Raw genomic sequence first — 16,709 nt, forward strand, 5'->3', positions numbered from 1 at the left:
GTGTGTGTATATATATATATATATATATATATATATATATATATATATATGCTGTCATTGTAGTTTGTGCGCTTTACAAAAATCCTCAGAATAATACCATTACTAGATGTTCACATGGTTACAGTTTAAAAATAGGTTCAAATGTGTGTACATGCGTGCTTTTGCATATACACCTGTATTCACAGTCTCCTCCCGTATCCACAAAGTCTCATTCTTGTCCAAACGTGCACGTATGTCTTCACACCTGTGCCCCAGTTATTCATCTAACAAAATTGCTGCTGCCTACCAGTAACCCACTGGAGAGATCTCTAGCCCAGACAGATCTGGGACTGATATTTCTTCTACACAAGCATCGGCTTCTCATATAAATGAGATGTTTCCTGATGATCATCTCTGCTCTGAAATTAACGACTGTCTGGTCCTGTATTAAACACATGCATGTTTATACCAGTCCAGGCACAAATGACTATATATAAACAACCATTGCAAGTGTGTGGAGCAACATACTGCACTAATAATAAAATACTATGCAAAGCAATCAGCTCATTTGGAGACGACATTCCATCACTGTAGTTGTTATAAGAAAACACTGCTAATGCTGTTTGGTCCACCTGCCAACTAAATGTAATGCTCACTAGTTTCCCAAGTAATTAAACAGACTTGCGTAGCTAAAAATATCAACTGCAATGCATCAATGTTTCTCTCACTGTCTCACACTGGTGTGAGTGTCGTCCAAAATAAATGTTCAGCATTATTACAAAGTGCAGGGAAAAAATCCTGTACATTCCTGTGTCTTCCAGACAGCATTAGACTGGAACGCCACTGGTCTATGAATGAGAAAACTGCACATGTACACATTGTACATCAGTTTCAATCTGATTGGCAAATTTATACAACTTTTAAATGTTAATTAAATTTTTCTATATTCTATAAAAAATGTCAGGCATTAATCATTTAGTGTTATTTTATCTTTTATAGATTTTATTAACATTTTACATTTGATTTTATTTTTTATAATTTCTGATTTCTTTTAATGTATTTATTTTAGTAATTTTGTGTTGTCATGTTTTTTTATTAATTTTTAAATGTTTTATTAATTTAATTTAATTTATTTTATTTTAGTAATTTAAGTATATCTAGTTAAACTAAATGAAAACTAGCTGATATTAAATACATTTGAGGGTTTTTTAATCTTGGTAATAGTTAACAATGTGTTATTTGTTAACTAGTTAACTTGTATTAACTAACATAAACAAACAATGAACAATACATTTATTACAGTTTATTAATCTTTGTTAACGTTAGTAAGTAATTACAGTCGTTCATTGTTTGTTCATGTTAGTTCACAGTGCATTAACTAATGTTAACAAAGACAACTTTTGATTTTAATAATGCATTAGTAAATGCTAAAATTAATATAAGATTAAAGTATTGTTCATTGTTAGTTCATGTTATAACTTATTTTAACTACTGAAACCTTATTGTAAAATGTTACCTTTATTTTATATCAGTTAAAGTTTACAGATTTAGGGAAATTAAATAATAAATAAAACGCAATAAATGCAGAATATTAAAAGTTCACCCAAAAATGAAAAATCTGCCCTCACTTACTCACCCTCAAGTTTTTTTTATTGTATGTTGACTTTTTTTTTTGTATGTTGAACCTATTTACATCCATAAGCATGTGAAGAAAATGCAATGGAAGTCATTGGGGACATCAACTATTTGGCTACCCATATTTTTCAAAGTATCTTCTTATGTTCAACAAAAGAAAGAAACTCATACAGGTTTGTAACAACTTGAGTGTGAGTAAATGATAACAGAATTTAAATTTTTGTAAGAAATATTTCTTTAACCTTCAACACACTTCTGCTGAATAGCCCGGTCAAAACTCAATTATAATTCTGCTTCAAAGCACACTGGGTAATGAGCAGCACTACTGCATGTTGCTTGATGATTTCAAATGTTTTTCTTCCACAACACTGTATTCTGCTGTTCGTCTCCTAAAGAAAAAACAGAATAATTTTAAGTTAAAGAAAACCTTTAGTGCGTTGGTAGGTTTTTTTTTGTCTTTCTGTCACGATCAGGCTCCTCAGACTTTTAACTGCGTATCTCTTTCGTTCTTTCTCTGTGTGATGGAGTTGAGTGACAAAAATCTACCAGCTCTGACTGTGACTGTCAAATATGCAAACCACTCACTTTCCACAAACACATTGCATTGGCATTTTAGATCATACATGAATGAAAGTATGGTGTGGATGAACTGAAGATGAAACTGAACTAAAGTTCATTATAGGTGTAGGCCGACCACCGATTAGCAGAAACTTTAAGTTTCTTGGTGTGAAAACATGCTTCTAAAAAAAAAAAAGGGAAAAATTAAAGGGCATATACTATATCAAAATAAATCCTGGATATGCTGGATATGTATTATATCCAACTTTATCCACAAGTGAATGTACAGTGTACAGTTATATTATATAGCATATGTCAGATTCTTCAATGCCAATTTTTAATGTGCTAAATGCGACTATAAGGCATGAAGATGTTGAGATATTATAAACATTAAATATTATGAATTTCTGTAAAGCTGTAAATTGTGTATTGGGAAATTGCTATGAATGCTATAAAAATTTACTTGACTAAGAAAAACTAAAGCTAAATTATTACAATGAATTTAAAAAAAATTATGAATGGCCCAAATAAACTCTGATTATGCTGTTTCATTAGTGAATGGATACAAATTGTGTGTGTGTGTGTGTGTGTGTTTCAAATTAAATGTAAATTAATGTCCCAGTCACATTTCCTGGGTTAAATAAACATTAAAGTTTTACATTTACAATGTAATCAATATTTATTAAAGCCAAGTATGAATCTCATCAAGTTAGTGTTTCTAAGCATCTTACATTTATTCCAAAATAATAACTCAAGGCAGTAACAATTTAAACAATATATTTTATTTGAACTTATGTTCAGCTATTCTTTTTAATAGTTAACTTTTAACTGATTATGAATTATTCAGATCTTCACTCATCAAAGCTCAGCAAATATTGGTCACAGATTTACTTAAAATTTTACCAAGCTGATTACTCACTAAAAACTCCCACAGATCACGTTTTCATGCCATTTTAAGTCTTATTTTGACGTAACAAAGTGGTTATATCTAAGTGTGTGAGTTGTACTTACTTTATAAATTAGTCTTCCCATTACAGTTTTTCTCGATTGCTAAAACACTATAACCAATCTTTTGAACTAAAATTTCAAAACCATAATGCCATTTTTCAAAAAGCACACCCATTTCCCTGAACTATAAACACTATTCCCCTGCTTTAACACATGAGTCAGATTTGGTGAACTGTTACTGCAAAACTCTACACACAAATCCCTACATTTCTCAGTGCTTACACCATGTGATCATTTAGAAAGCACTAGCATTCAATATTGTTCACTCGAGTCTGCAAAGTTTGAGCTCAATTAGCACACAATTAACCAAGTGGAAACACTAGGAGTCAAAATCTATCACACACCAATCAGAACTTTTGATGGAGATAAAAGTGCCAAAGTCAGCTTAGTTTGGTGCATTTCTCAGATCAGAAATGAAATTCTCAAAACTACTTGTTCAACCTCCACATCATCTAGTCACTTGTGCACATTGTGCAATTTTTTTTTAACAAGTTGCGTTTGCTTTGGTATATTCATGCAGCTGATTATGCAACTGATTTGTCTGCGGTTTTCTTACATTATCAGTTCCTATTGTCATGTTGCTATAGTCTTACCCCTCAAAACATCAAGTCATTAGCTCATTGTATATGTCTTTGCAGTAAATGCTACATTTTTGATCTAGCTGTCAAGCATATTCTACACATTTCTATTAGACTTTTTGTAAATTTGCCATGAATTGTTCAAGTGAATACTGACTTTCACTAATGTAGAGACTACAGATCAACCGATGATAAAGCAGTTCTCTGAAATAGCTCAAAGGTACATCTCAACATCTCATGAACCTTCAGTTGGGAAGCATATATAGACAGAGGACAACACAAGAGTTACAAATTCTGGACTTTCTAATTTATATTTCGGCCTTTGCCCATATTTCTCTTTTCTATTTCACAATGACTTTGTAATGTATTTATATTTTATTTCATTTTTTTATGTTGATTTTTTTTTTTTGTCAGACCACTAGTAAAAGTGTAACTGTGTATCCTATCTGGTCTTTTTCAATCAATATCCCGCATACAGTAATATGCAATTTCGAAGACAAAGAATAGGAGGTGAAGAGGAAGAGGAGGAGAAGAAGGAGGAGGACGACGACAACAACATGGAAGAGAAATGGGAAGTGCAAGGGCAAGAAAACAAGCAGTCTTCTATATTTTAGCTGATGCGTGCCAGGGTTATAACCAATTAGAGTGTGATGTTGAGGAGGTTGTTTGGCCTGTCCCAGACCAAAGACATGGATGCTGGGGTAGAATAATTATTTTTGTTGTTGTTTGCTGTTTTGTGCTGTACTCTACAGTACAATAAATTAAGGATTAAAACACTTGCAAATGCATACATTTGTTGTATTCATCATTTTTTTTTTCCAAGCAACAGTTATTACCAGTTTTCGTAGTATTGTTTTCAACTGATCTCATCAGTGTGTAAAACTGTGTTGTAGTGTGTGTGTTTTTGAGGGTTTGTGTGTCATGTCTAAGAGAAAAGTTTGTTTTTTTCAGCAAGATTGAGTTGTTTTGAGTGGAGAGCTTCATTTTGACCTGAATATAGTAAGTTCGGAGAATTGAGTTAGAAGTTACGGATTTGTGTTTAGAGTTTCGCAAAAGCGAGGCATAATTTCAAGAAATGTGTTTAAGCAATTGAGAAAAACTGTAACACCATTATATTGTTCATCCAGATTGATTTGCGAACACAGAACGCACACAAACACAAGAGGCGGAATTTATTGCATGAACCAATCACAGCCGATCATAACCAGTTATATCCAATCATATCTTTGATGGAGGCATTGCCTCCTCTCACATGACTTTCCTCCATTCATTCTCAATGAACCCCCACCATCAAGGCATGCTTTAACTCAATGGGCTCAAAACTTTAACAAGTAGATTTAACTTTACCTGCTGGTGTCACTGTTGGACAGATTTACTTTAGAAAAATTTTAGATTTATACATTTTTAATGATATTTTTTTGTAATATTAGCATTGTTTTATTTTTGTTCTACTTTTTTTCTCATCCAAGATTTTGAGGAAAAACCATGGAAGCCCATTTTCGCCACTAAATAAAAATAAAAAGGGTAAATGCGACTTTTTATCTCACAAGTCTGACTTTTTTTCTCAGAACTGTGAGATATAAATGCACAATTGTGAGTTATAAAGTCAGTATTGCCAGATAAAAAGTCAGAATTGCGGGATATAAACTCACAATTGCGAGAAATAAAGTCAGAATTGTGAAATATAAACTCGCAATTCTGTGAACATATCAGTATTTTTTTCTTTACTTTATAACTCGCAATTGCGAGTTTGTATCTCACAATTTTGAGAAAAAAGTCAAAGTTGCAAGAAAAAAAATTTGAATTGCAAGTTTATATCACACAATTCTGACTTCATTTCTCAGAATTGCGACTTTATATCTCAGCATTTTGACTTTATAATTCACAATTGTGAGTTTATATCACACAATTCAGAGAAAAAAAGTCAGAATTGTGAGATAACACAATTTTTTTTTTTATTTTTTAATTCAGTGGCGGAAACGGGCTTCCATAAAAACTGCCTCACTTGCCTCCTCAGAGGAAACGCCCCTGCTGTAACATCATTCTTATGGAATTTTGTGCATTGGATTCAGAGACAGTTTATGTAAAAATAGATTCATGAATGAGTTCATTCTGTTCTTTTTTTCTTGAATAAGACCAGATGTTTTCACATCACGGCACACTGAAAAGAACATCAGAAACAACAAATAATGTCAAAGATCTAAAAAGGTCAGCATTTTTCCCCTGTACAGTCTGGTCATGTGGTCACGGTGCGTTTACACAAGGGCTCTCGAGATCACGCTAGGAATGTTAAACCATAATACTGCAGACTAATTAAAAAATAACATCATTTTCTGGTCTGTCCTCCCTCAGTCTTTCCTTTCCCTCCCTTTGCATTCCTTCCCTTGACAGATTGAGTCGGGCCTGTCTCCTTATCTCTCCATCACGCTATCCCTCCATCACAACATGTCTGTGTCACTCGGTGCTCTCACTCTCAATCAATCCATCACTCTCCCTCTCTCCTTCTCTTCTCTCAATCCCTCCTTCAGAGAAAGTTGCTGACACTTCCTGCAAACAGGTCTCACCTCCCTCAATCTCTTTCTTTCATCACCTCTCTCTCTATACCACCATCTTCACATGAAAATCTGCTAACAAGTATCAGATCTGAGAGAACGCACTCTCTGATCTTCACCTACACATCTACAGATATTTGCAGACACACTGGTTGAAATAACAAGCACAAAATGGCTGTGTTATTATTATCATCTCATAATGCTCTGTTGAGACTGAATTTGCTGTCTTTTTGTTTGGGGCCCCCAGGGACCCCAATGATCTATGTCTAATAGCAATTTTAAAATAGTTTCCCTTCAAACTGAATGTGTTCTTCTGATAATAAGGTAACAGGAGACGACATGTTGATTTAAAGTTTTTCGAAATTGACCTGCAACTGTGATAAATAATTAGAAACGTAAACAAAAGACCACTGACGGGATAACAAACAGCAATGAAATAATGCTATAAACAGTAGCTAAATCAAATAAAAAAGGCAACATAAAACAATCAATTGTCTAAAAAACTAATACAGTTTTTCTGAAATGCTAAAACACATTTTTTGAAACCATCACTTATTTTCTCAAAACCTTAAACACAAATCCAAATTTTCAAACTAAATTCACTGAACCCCCAACTCTTCTGGCATAATAAAACATTCGCTTCAAAACCATTTCACCCGTACTCAAAATCAAACAAAGCTTTTAAATCATACACACATTAGTCAATACTATACGCACTACAGATCATACATTAGACACTACATCAAAAATGGAGAACACAGTGCCCAGTGCATGTAGTTACAAAAAAAGAATGTTTACTGTATATAGTAATTATTTAGCAATAAAAAAGAATACACACATACATAATCATACACACACTAAAAATAAATACACACACTCAAAAGAAATCACACCTACGTTTGGTGAATATACCAAAAAATAAAATAAAATACACAAATATGTATATATGTGTGTGTGTACTTGTTTTTGCTACATAGTGGGGACCAAATGTCCCCACAAGGATAGTAAAACCTGAAATTTTTGTATTTTTTCGGCCTGCGGTCCCCACAATGTTAAAAAAATATTAAAAATAGTAAATGATGTTTATCTGAAAGTGTAACGATGCAAACATGTTTTCTGTGAGGGCTAGGTTTAGGGTTGGGTTAGGGGATAGACAATATCGTTTGGTCAGTGTAAAATCTACAGAAGTCTATGGAAAGGCCCCTACAATTCACAAAAACAAACGTGTGTGTGTGTGTGTGTGTTTGTATACATATATATCTATATATCTATATCCATAACTACCTATCAATCTATCTCTCTATCTATATCTATATATATATATATATATATATATACATATAGACGTACATAGTACGTAAATGTGTGTGTGTACATATATATATATATATATATATATATACACACACACACACACACTCGTATTCACACTCTTCTGTACCTCTCAGACTGGCAGATGCACCTGTGCCTTCTGTGCACTTTCAACTGGCTTATATTTTGTATATTTAAATATTTCGAAACAAGTGTGAAGAATTGTGCATTATTGTGTGTAAACGATGACAGCCATGTTGCAGTTGTGCTTAACCTTTGCTTTCTTGTGTTTAGGGTTTTGCATCACAAGTTCATCACAGAGCAAATTGTGTCTCAGTGAGTGAGAATGTGTTTAGATCTTCGCAAAAAGAGTCCATGAGATCTGCAAACAGTGTCTAAACTGCCGTAACTTGTTTTGCAGAAAGAGTGATTTATTTGACAAACTGGTTTAGGCTATTGAGAATTTGGTTTAGAGCAGTGGTTTTCAAACCAGTCCTGGAAGCGCCCCTGCCCTGAACATTTTGTAAGTCTCCCTTATCAGACACACACAATTCATGTTGTGCAGCCTTCACTAAGGAGCTGGTGAGCTGAATCAGGTGTGTTAGATTAGAGAGGCATAAAAAATGTGCAGGGCAGGGGTGCTTCCAGGACCGGTTTGAAAACTACTGGTTTAGAGTATGGGGTTTAGTCTTCTAACAGATGTGAAAAACTGCAATAACTAATAATTTTACATAAGTATATTTTTATTTCTTTTATTCATTTTTAAAATAAAGTCCAAAGAAAAGTATTCTGGGAATGCCCTTTTCTCCATAAGCAATTCACAGTTTTTACTTACTAAAAACATATGATATAATTCAAACAGTATCTGTAAAACTACACTAAATATGTTTGAATTTACAAGGTAATTTATAATGTTTTTAAAATATTTTACAGTTAAAATTGCATGCATTGTCTTGCATGTATTACACACACCGTGTAACATGTCTTACCTATTTAAATTCATGTATTAAAAGATATTTTTCACTATATACATTAACATTATAGTTAACCATATATATATATATATATATGAAGAGTTCAGATGCAAAAGCCTATTTAAAATTATTTCTTTAAAATTAACATTTCTTTCTGGCTACTGGAATTTAGCAAGTTTGAAGTAAAAGTATTTGATGGATGTATACTATGTGTCAGGAGCATTCACTCAGTATCATTATCTCATTTTTGACCGAGATGGCTTTTAGCTTGCATCTGAACTCTTCATATATAATCAGTAAGATTTTTAAGAAAAGAAGTTTCTTATGCTAATCAAAGTTCCATTTATTTGATCAAAAATACAGAAAAAGTAATATTACGAAATAATATTTTTCTATTTTAATATATTTTATAATCTAAATTATTTCTGTGATGCAAAGATGAATTTTCATCAGTATCATTACTCCAGTCTTCAGTGTAACACGATGCTTCAGCAATCATTCTAATATGCTCATTTATTATCAATGTTGAAAACAGTTTTTTTTTTAGAACCTGTAATACTTTTTTTCAGGATTCTTTGATGAATTCAAAAAGTTAAAAAGAACAGCATTTGTTCAAAATAGAAATCTTTTATAACAATATAAGTCTTTGAAATCACTTTTTAAAATCAATTTAACACATCCTTGCTGAATAAAAGCATTAATTTCTTTCAAAAAAAGAAAGAAAGAAAAAATGTACTGACCCCAAACTTTGAACAGTAGTGTATATTGTTAAAAAAAGATTTCTGTTCTTTTTAACATTTTATTCATCTAGGAATCCTGAGAAAAAGTATAACAGGTTCCAGAAATAAATTATTATTATTATTTATATTATTAAGCAGCACAACTGTTTCCACAATTGATAATAAATCAGCATATTAGAATGATTTCTGAAGGATCATGTGACACTGAAGACTGGAGTAATGATGCTGAAAATTCAGTTTTGCATCACAGGAATAAATTATATTTTAAAGTATAATTAAAATAGAAAACCACTATTTTAAATTGTAATAATATTTCACAATATTACAGTTTTTTCTGTGTTTTTAATCACTTAAACAGTTAATATATATATATATATATATATATATATGGGGCTAATTATCTTACCTTGTTACTTTGTGTACAGTAATACGAACCAATTATCTATCTATCTGTCTGTCTATCTGTTTATCTATCTATGCTATATATGCAGCAACACGTTTTTTTTTTTTTTTTTTTTTTTTTTTTTTTTTCATTGTTGGCGGCAAAGCGGAGCCCACCTTTCATTCATATTCACTTCACTTCACATTCACCGTTACACTTTACACTACAGTCACGTTCGTCCGCGGACCTCATCTATAGCCGTGGTTTCTTCCCAGTCAAAAATCGCCGTCACCGGTGATGCGTCCCGCGGTTAACGGTTTTCTACTGCACAGTCACGCGCACGCGAGCAAGACGGGAGGCACGAGACCCTGAACTACATAGCGAGGTACGAATATGATCCTGAAAGCTGCCATTAATAACAGCCATAAAAAACGAAACATATTGAGTCTATAAAATATAGATTTCTCTAAAAAAACGATCAGCATTGAAAATAATTTACACGCGTTCATAAGGTCACCAGTGGGCGATACTGTCCAAACCCCACTGTTTAAAACCCATGGCACGAGATCATACAACAAAGCGCTATTTAACCTATAGCGTTACCATAGTAACAAAGTTAAAACACCTTCAGCCGTGTGCGAGAGTGTGACAGAGCGACAGACACATTGAATGGAGTCATTTGGTTTCTTGTGAAGGCGGCTCGTGTCTTACCTCTGTGAACACTGATGGCCAAAGTTAAAATCCAGAGGCAAGTCATCCTGAAGCCCATCTGCGCCTCTGTCACTCAGGAAACACACCATCAATTCATCTTCTTCACGCTGGACTCTGAAACCCCGCGAACTGGTACTGGTAACGTCATTGGCGGGCAGACGGTCTGCGTTCATTCATTCAGCGTGTGTTTCTTTTCTCCTCGGCAGAAGCGGGCGAGATGTGCGTGGATGAGCGCGCTGGAAAATCTCTTTCTTTCAGCAAATCTCAGTTTTTGATTGTTGAGGAGAGACGCAGCGCTCTGAGATCACCGGAGGACTCGCTCGGTACTGCGCCGATGGAGCTCTCTCTCTCTCTCTCTCTCTTTTTGCTCTCTCTCTCTTTCCCTCTCTCTCTCTCTGCGTTTGTCGTCCTTACACGCTGTTCAATGTCACAGCTCGGCAGATCATATACACACATGCGGACATAAAATTTCATATTTTCACCTATTAAAATCTGCCAGCTGTTCAGTCAGACGACCCAGATTATTCAAATAAGGAGCAGATGAGACTGAACAGTCCCTATTATCATACATACAGCCTATAGGGGAGACCGGGGCTAGTTGTCACAGGGGCAAGTTGTCACAAGGGTTACAGTCGTCCAGTTGCCAGGTGTTTGATTTCTCTCGCATGCTGATTTACAACACCTGGTTCACAACTGTTATTAATCGGATTTTTGTTAACACTCTTCTCTAATTTTAAATTAGGCTACAAATGCCAAAATGTTTCAAGAAATGCAGCTAGGTAAGCAAGGTAATATAATTAAATCATCATATTATAGAAGAAGATTTTACTAAAAGGCTGTGAAGGCTGTGCTTTCATGGCAAATGTATTTTTTACAGTGGCAGGTTGGGGCAAGTTGTCACATGTGAAAGCCTGTGTTATGGCCACACCTAGCCTGTTTTTTATATTACATTTGTTTTGTGTGTGTGTGATTCATAATTTTTCTACTGTTACATTTAGATTAGATTAGATTAGATTACATTACATTAGAATAGTTTTAATATCTCAATTATTATAAATAAAAAGCAGGTTGTGACAACTTACCTCATATTCCATTAGTAACCGTGAAAATGTTCAATAGCTTTTATTTTTTATCAAAATACATGTATATTTAAATGTATATATATATATATATATATATATATATATATATATATATATATATCAAGATATGAAACATCTCAAATTACAAAAAAAAAATATACTCCAATCAAAAGATTTTTAATGTTTTTAAAGAAGTCTCTCCTGCTCACCAAGCCTGCATTTATTTGATCCAAAATACAGCAAAAGCAGTAATATTGTGAAATATTTATACAATTTAAAATAACTGCTTTCTATTTAAATGTATTTTAAAATTAAAAAATAATTAATTTAATAAAAAGTAATTTATTCCTGTGATCAAATCCAGAAATCATTCTAAATTTGCTGTTCAAAAACATTTTCTATTGTTGTTATTATCAATATTTAAAACAGTTGAGTATGTATTTTCAGGATTTTTTGATGAATATAAAGATCCAAAGATCAGCGTTTATCTGAAATAAAAAGCTTTTGTAACATTATACCATTAAAAAGAATGGGAATGAAATGACATAAATTAATACTTTTATTTAGTAAGGATGCTTTCATTTGTTTAAAAGTGATGATAAAGATATTTATAATGTTACAAAATATTTCAGTTTTTTTTTTACTTTCTATTCATCAAAGAAACCTGAAAAAAATCTACTCAGCTTTTTTCAACATAATAATAATAAATGTTTTTGAGCAGCAAATCAGAACATTAGAATGATTCCCGAAGGATCATGTGACTGGAGTAATGATGCTAAAAATTCAGCTTTGAAATCACAGGAATAAATTACATTTTAAAATATATTCAAATAGAAAAGAGTTATTTTAAATAGTACAAATATTTTAAAATGTTACTGTTATTGCTGTACTTTGGATCAAATAAATGCAGACTTGGGGAGCAGAAGAGACTTCTTTAAAAAAAACATAAAAAATCGTACTGTTTAAAAACTTTTGACTGCTATTAATTGCGATTTTTTTTTTAAATCAATGCCATATATGAAAAAGAAAATGTTTACACATGTATGATGTAATTTTAGTAAGTCATAGGGTCAGAACAGGTAGAAACCATAACAACTGCACATTTTCACTTTTCATGTAAATATTAGTTATATACAACAAAATTCTAATGATTATTTAGAATAAAAAAAAAAAAACATTTCAATAATTATAATAACAATAAAAACCACTGAAATTAGGTTACCCCAAATGTATATTTATTTTGAAGTTAACAAGGGATCTCTTTTTGTAACAAAAAGCAAATACTGTCTAAACAGACCATCAAACAAACGGAACCCACAATGACGATGATCTCAGAGTTCAGTCCCGTTCAGATGACATCATCGGCCATAATACAAATCAACATACATGACAGAATAGCTCCACATGATATGAATATTTATTCAAAAGGAAGACTTATCATTCAAAAAAAAAAAAGAGAGAGAATCTAACGTAACTCCATTGTAATAATACTTTTAGTGTTTCCTGCATCTGTTTGGTGGGCCAGTGTGAAAATCTTCCACACGCGTAAACACAGACACACGGAATGAATGTGTGCCGCCGTCTATGCTCACGAGTGTGTAGACTGTTCAAGGCAACACTAATCACATCAAAACATAATAAAATGGCAAATTATCAACAAAAACAAAAATTATGAAAACTATAATCTACACCTTCCAGTCTAAGACATTTAGTCACCATAAAAATGATAAAAAAAAAATGAAACATAAAATTACAAACAACAGTATGCACATCTACAGCAGAATAAAAGTAAACAACATAATTTAAAATTAAGCACTGAGTTGATTGATAGCTAACTGGAAGTTCTACTGCTTGTACAGGACAGAGAAAGAGAGACTGAGATGTGTGGGAAATGAAATGCATTATCGCCATCTCGTGGCAATCGATTGTAACTTCTTGTCTCAGAAACTCATTAATGAGGTATGCGGAGGGGGAATCTGAAGGTAGAGGACGGGTTTTGGTTGTAATCAGTCAGTTGCCACTTAGTAGTGACCTACATATGCATTAAACAAATGACCCTGTCATCCCACGTGAATAAAAACACGCCCAAACTAACATTTACGTGGCAGATGTGATGATTTAAGAGTCACTTTCATTTGGGCCAAATGACACTGTATCATTGAAACGTGCAATTTTTGCAAAGCTGCTTTGAAACGAGTTCTAATTTCTTCCTGTAAGAACGGGCGCGGCAATTTGTAAATTTTATGGGTGTGGCTTCCGGTCTCATTCGAGTCCAGCTATTTTTAGCTCATTTTGCTGCTTGATATTGCAAACTGGGGTGTCTTACCATATTATTTAACATATCATCTTAATTATGAGCATACTGGTTTGTAGTGCAAACTGTTTACTGCACATTGTTATTCTTCTTGTTATTTCCCTATAGCGGATAATGAACCAGAAGTCTCACTCATAGGCTTACTTCTGCGTTGAGGAAAAACGTGGATACAAATACAGGCAAACTGAACTGGACTAAGTTTCATAGTTTCGCAAGTTCAGAGGAAAAATCTTGTTCTCCATGTAAATAATGTTCGATTTTTGACCATTTATCATGTTGAAAAGGACATCAGATGCAAAATTTGCTTTTACATAGCGTTTGCATATGAATTTGTCTTAGCAGTTTGCAAACACAACCAACGTACAATGCTAAAAATCCATTCACTTGTTTTTTTAAAACCTCAAAAAACCTAAACAGCCCCAATTATCAAGCCGCTTTGATTTTCTGAGCAATATGATGTCATATTGCTTAAGCTCCACCCACGAACACTGATAAACTGTTCTTTATTAGCATATCTCCCCCTCAGCCAGTTGTACGCTGTCCGCCATTTTTTCCACACTTGAGCAGCTGTAGCTCGTATCTTGTAAAAGCAAACATTTTCATTTTCTCCAACATCAGAGCCACACAGTGGTTTAGTTTTGTTTTTGATGGTAATGCGTCACTAAATACACAAAAAATGTAAGGGGGCATGGTGAGCAGAGCTCATTAACATTTAAAGATACATGCATCAAAACAGATCAATGTTAACAGAGCTGTTTTCAACAAGCTAAAAAGGGTGTTTTTTCACACGACCATTGAGGAATTGTTACAGACATGTCATAAAGACTTGCATCACACCAACTTGTGGAAAATGGGCATCCGATGTCCTCTTTAAAGACAATAAATATTGGGAAGAGTCTAAGGGAAAATGTCAAATATGCATCGCTCACATGAGCACTACAACTCATTTCTTAAGTCACAGTTTCAACCTTCTCCTCTATGTAAATATCTACTGAAAAGGAATAAGTGATATACAAATGACAACTGGTCAGAAAACGTCAGCTGGACGCATAGCGAAGCAATACTCCTGAATAACAAATTGAAGCACAATATGTTTAAAAGTAAAGTGTGTAATTTCTAAGCCAACTGAATCAGACTGCACGCCACTGGTTGAGCCAAAGTTATATGTCAGGAGGTCGGGATGCTCAAAAAACAGAGCAGTGTTTTATAGTGCCACAGGAAATCAACCTACGAATGGCTTATTTACAGTCTATTCACATTAAGATTAGAAGAAAGGATTTTAAGCTGCTAAAAATTACACACATTACCTTTAATAAGCCAGATTTAATTAAATTAGATGATTAGCCAACTGTTTTCATTAAATAGAATCGCCTCAGTTTATTGCGTGATGCAACCGACTAAACCCCGAAACTCCCTCCAAATGTCACCATGGATTGTGGTTACAAAGTCTAGAAATAATCTAGATAGCTTTATGACTGCAAGAGGAGGGGGAGAACAGACATGAATTGAATTGTGGAAGAAAGAGAGAGAGAAAGAGAGCAGTAGTTTGTGTTACCCTGCTTTTTCTGAGAGTCCCGCCACTTAAGAACAGAGGAGATTCATTCCTGAAGGTGGCGTGAGTGAGCGAATCACTGGGCCTGATACAATGACACATCAGTGCACAATGTAATGCATTTAGATCGAGGACCTCGTAATAATAATAAGAGTAATAATAATGATAAGAATAATCTTCCCAGGTTGATGAAATGACACTAGACTGTTTGCACCAACAGTAAACACCAGAAATCAAACTTGAAGAGAACGTAATTCATACAAATATTACTGAAGTTTTCATAACACCATGTTTTTTTTCTATAGTCCAGATATTTTTTTTTTATCAACTCGGCATTTCCACGCATGTAAGAAAACCAGGCAGGCTCAGAGAGTATATACTGCAATATCAGACAGTGAGGTTAGAGAGAGAGATAGAGATGGAGGATATATTTACAGCACACTGAGTAAAAATGATGCTATATAATCATATATATATGTATTTATAAATTTATATCGGGGGGTCCCACACAATGGTGGCTGGGGCTGCTGTTTTTGCCTGGTTATTCTCTGTGTGTGTATGTGTGTATGTAATGTTGTGTAACTCATGTGATGCATATGAGTGTATGTATGTGTGTGTGTGTCTGTCAGTGATATTGCCGGGTTGTATGGTTGAAATTCAATTTTGTATTCAGTTTAAGACACTTCTTGTTTGGTGTGTTTGCATGCATGCCTGTTACGACTCTGTGTCTTTCAGTGGATTTGGGAGCAGACCGTGTGTCCTGAAAGTTCATGCATGCACATATCACTGTGCAACATGTGCCAGACTACATCTGGACCATTTGAGAGGAATGATGGGAGAGGAAGGAAGTGTGGTCACTGTCATATTGCCTCTTTTTATTGTTTATGTCTTGTGTGTTTGCGTCATTATGGTAATGGAGTAATAGTGTGTGTGTGTGTATGTGTGTGTGTTTTTGTGAAAATGAGCCCACGCGCCAGTGCGTAACTCTCACTTCCCTGTCCTGTGTGTCGAAGCTTATTTGAGGTCCTTCAGTTCAAACAGGTCAACACTTGTTTTGTTTTTTTTCCTCACATATTTCCTCTCTCTTCTGCCATCCCCGTTTTTCCCCGTCAGGCTGAGTGAACTGAAGCGTGTGAAGGAAGAGGGTACGGAGGGATGGATCTCTAGATGAAGTACTCTTTCTTGTCATCCACCCCAGAGTGGCCACCCTCAGCGTTAATGATGGCTGTGTCTGCATCAGGAGCATCGTCGGAGCCTTTCGCTTCATGAGTCAGGTACGTACCTGAGAGAGAGAGAGAGAGAGACAAAGAGGAAGAGAGAGTGAAACCACAGC

General features: G+C 34.1%; 2 protein-coding genes across 4 annotated transcripts in view; both read right to left on the reverse strand.

Annotated features, from left to right (window-relative positions):
- Positions 1–10,762, reverse strand: part of kirrel1b (kirre like nephrin family adhesion molecule 1b) — a 49,114-nt gene extending 38,352 nt beyond the window's left edge. The window contains 1 exon segment of the mRNA XM_051129181.1: positions 10,429–10,762. Within this exon segment, the coding sequence (XP_050985138.1) occupies positions 10,429–10,486 (58 nt within the window). The 5' untranslated portion in view covers positions 10,487–10,762.
- Positions 10,763–13,358: 2,596 nt separating this feature from the next.
- Positions 13,359–16,709, reverse strand: part of cadm3 (cell adhesion molecule 3) — an 83,415-nt gene continuing 80,064 nt past the window's right edge. For all 3 annotated transcript variants that reach the window (XM_051129254.1, XM_051129264.1, XM_051129273.1), the window contains one exon: positions 13,359–16,658. In XM_051129254.1, the coding sequence (XP_050985211.1) occupies positions 16,540–16,658 (119 nt within the window). In that variant the 3' untranslated portion in view covers positions 13,359–16,539. The remainder of the gene's footprint in view (positions 16,659–16,709) is intronic.

The sequence above is a fragment of the Labeo rohita genome, chromosome 2, assembly GCF_022985175.1.
Source record: "Labeo rohita strain BAU-BD-2019 chromosome 2, IGBB_LRoh.1.0, whole genome shotgun sequence".
NCBI classification, from domain to species: Eukaryota; Metazoa; Chordata; class Actinopteri; order Cypriniformes; family Cyprinidae; genus Labeo; species Labeo rohita.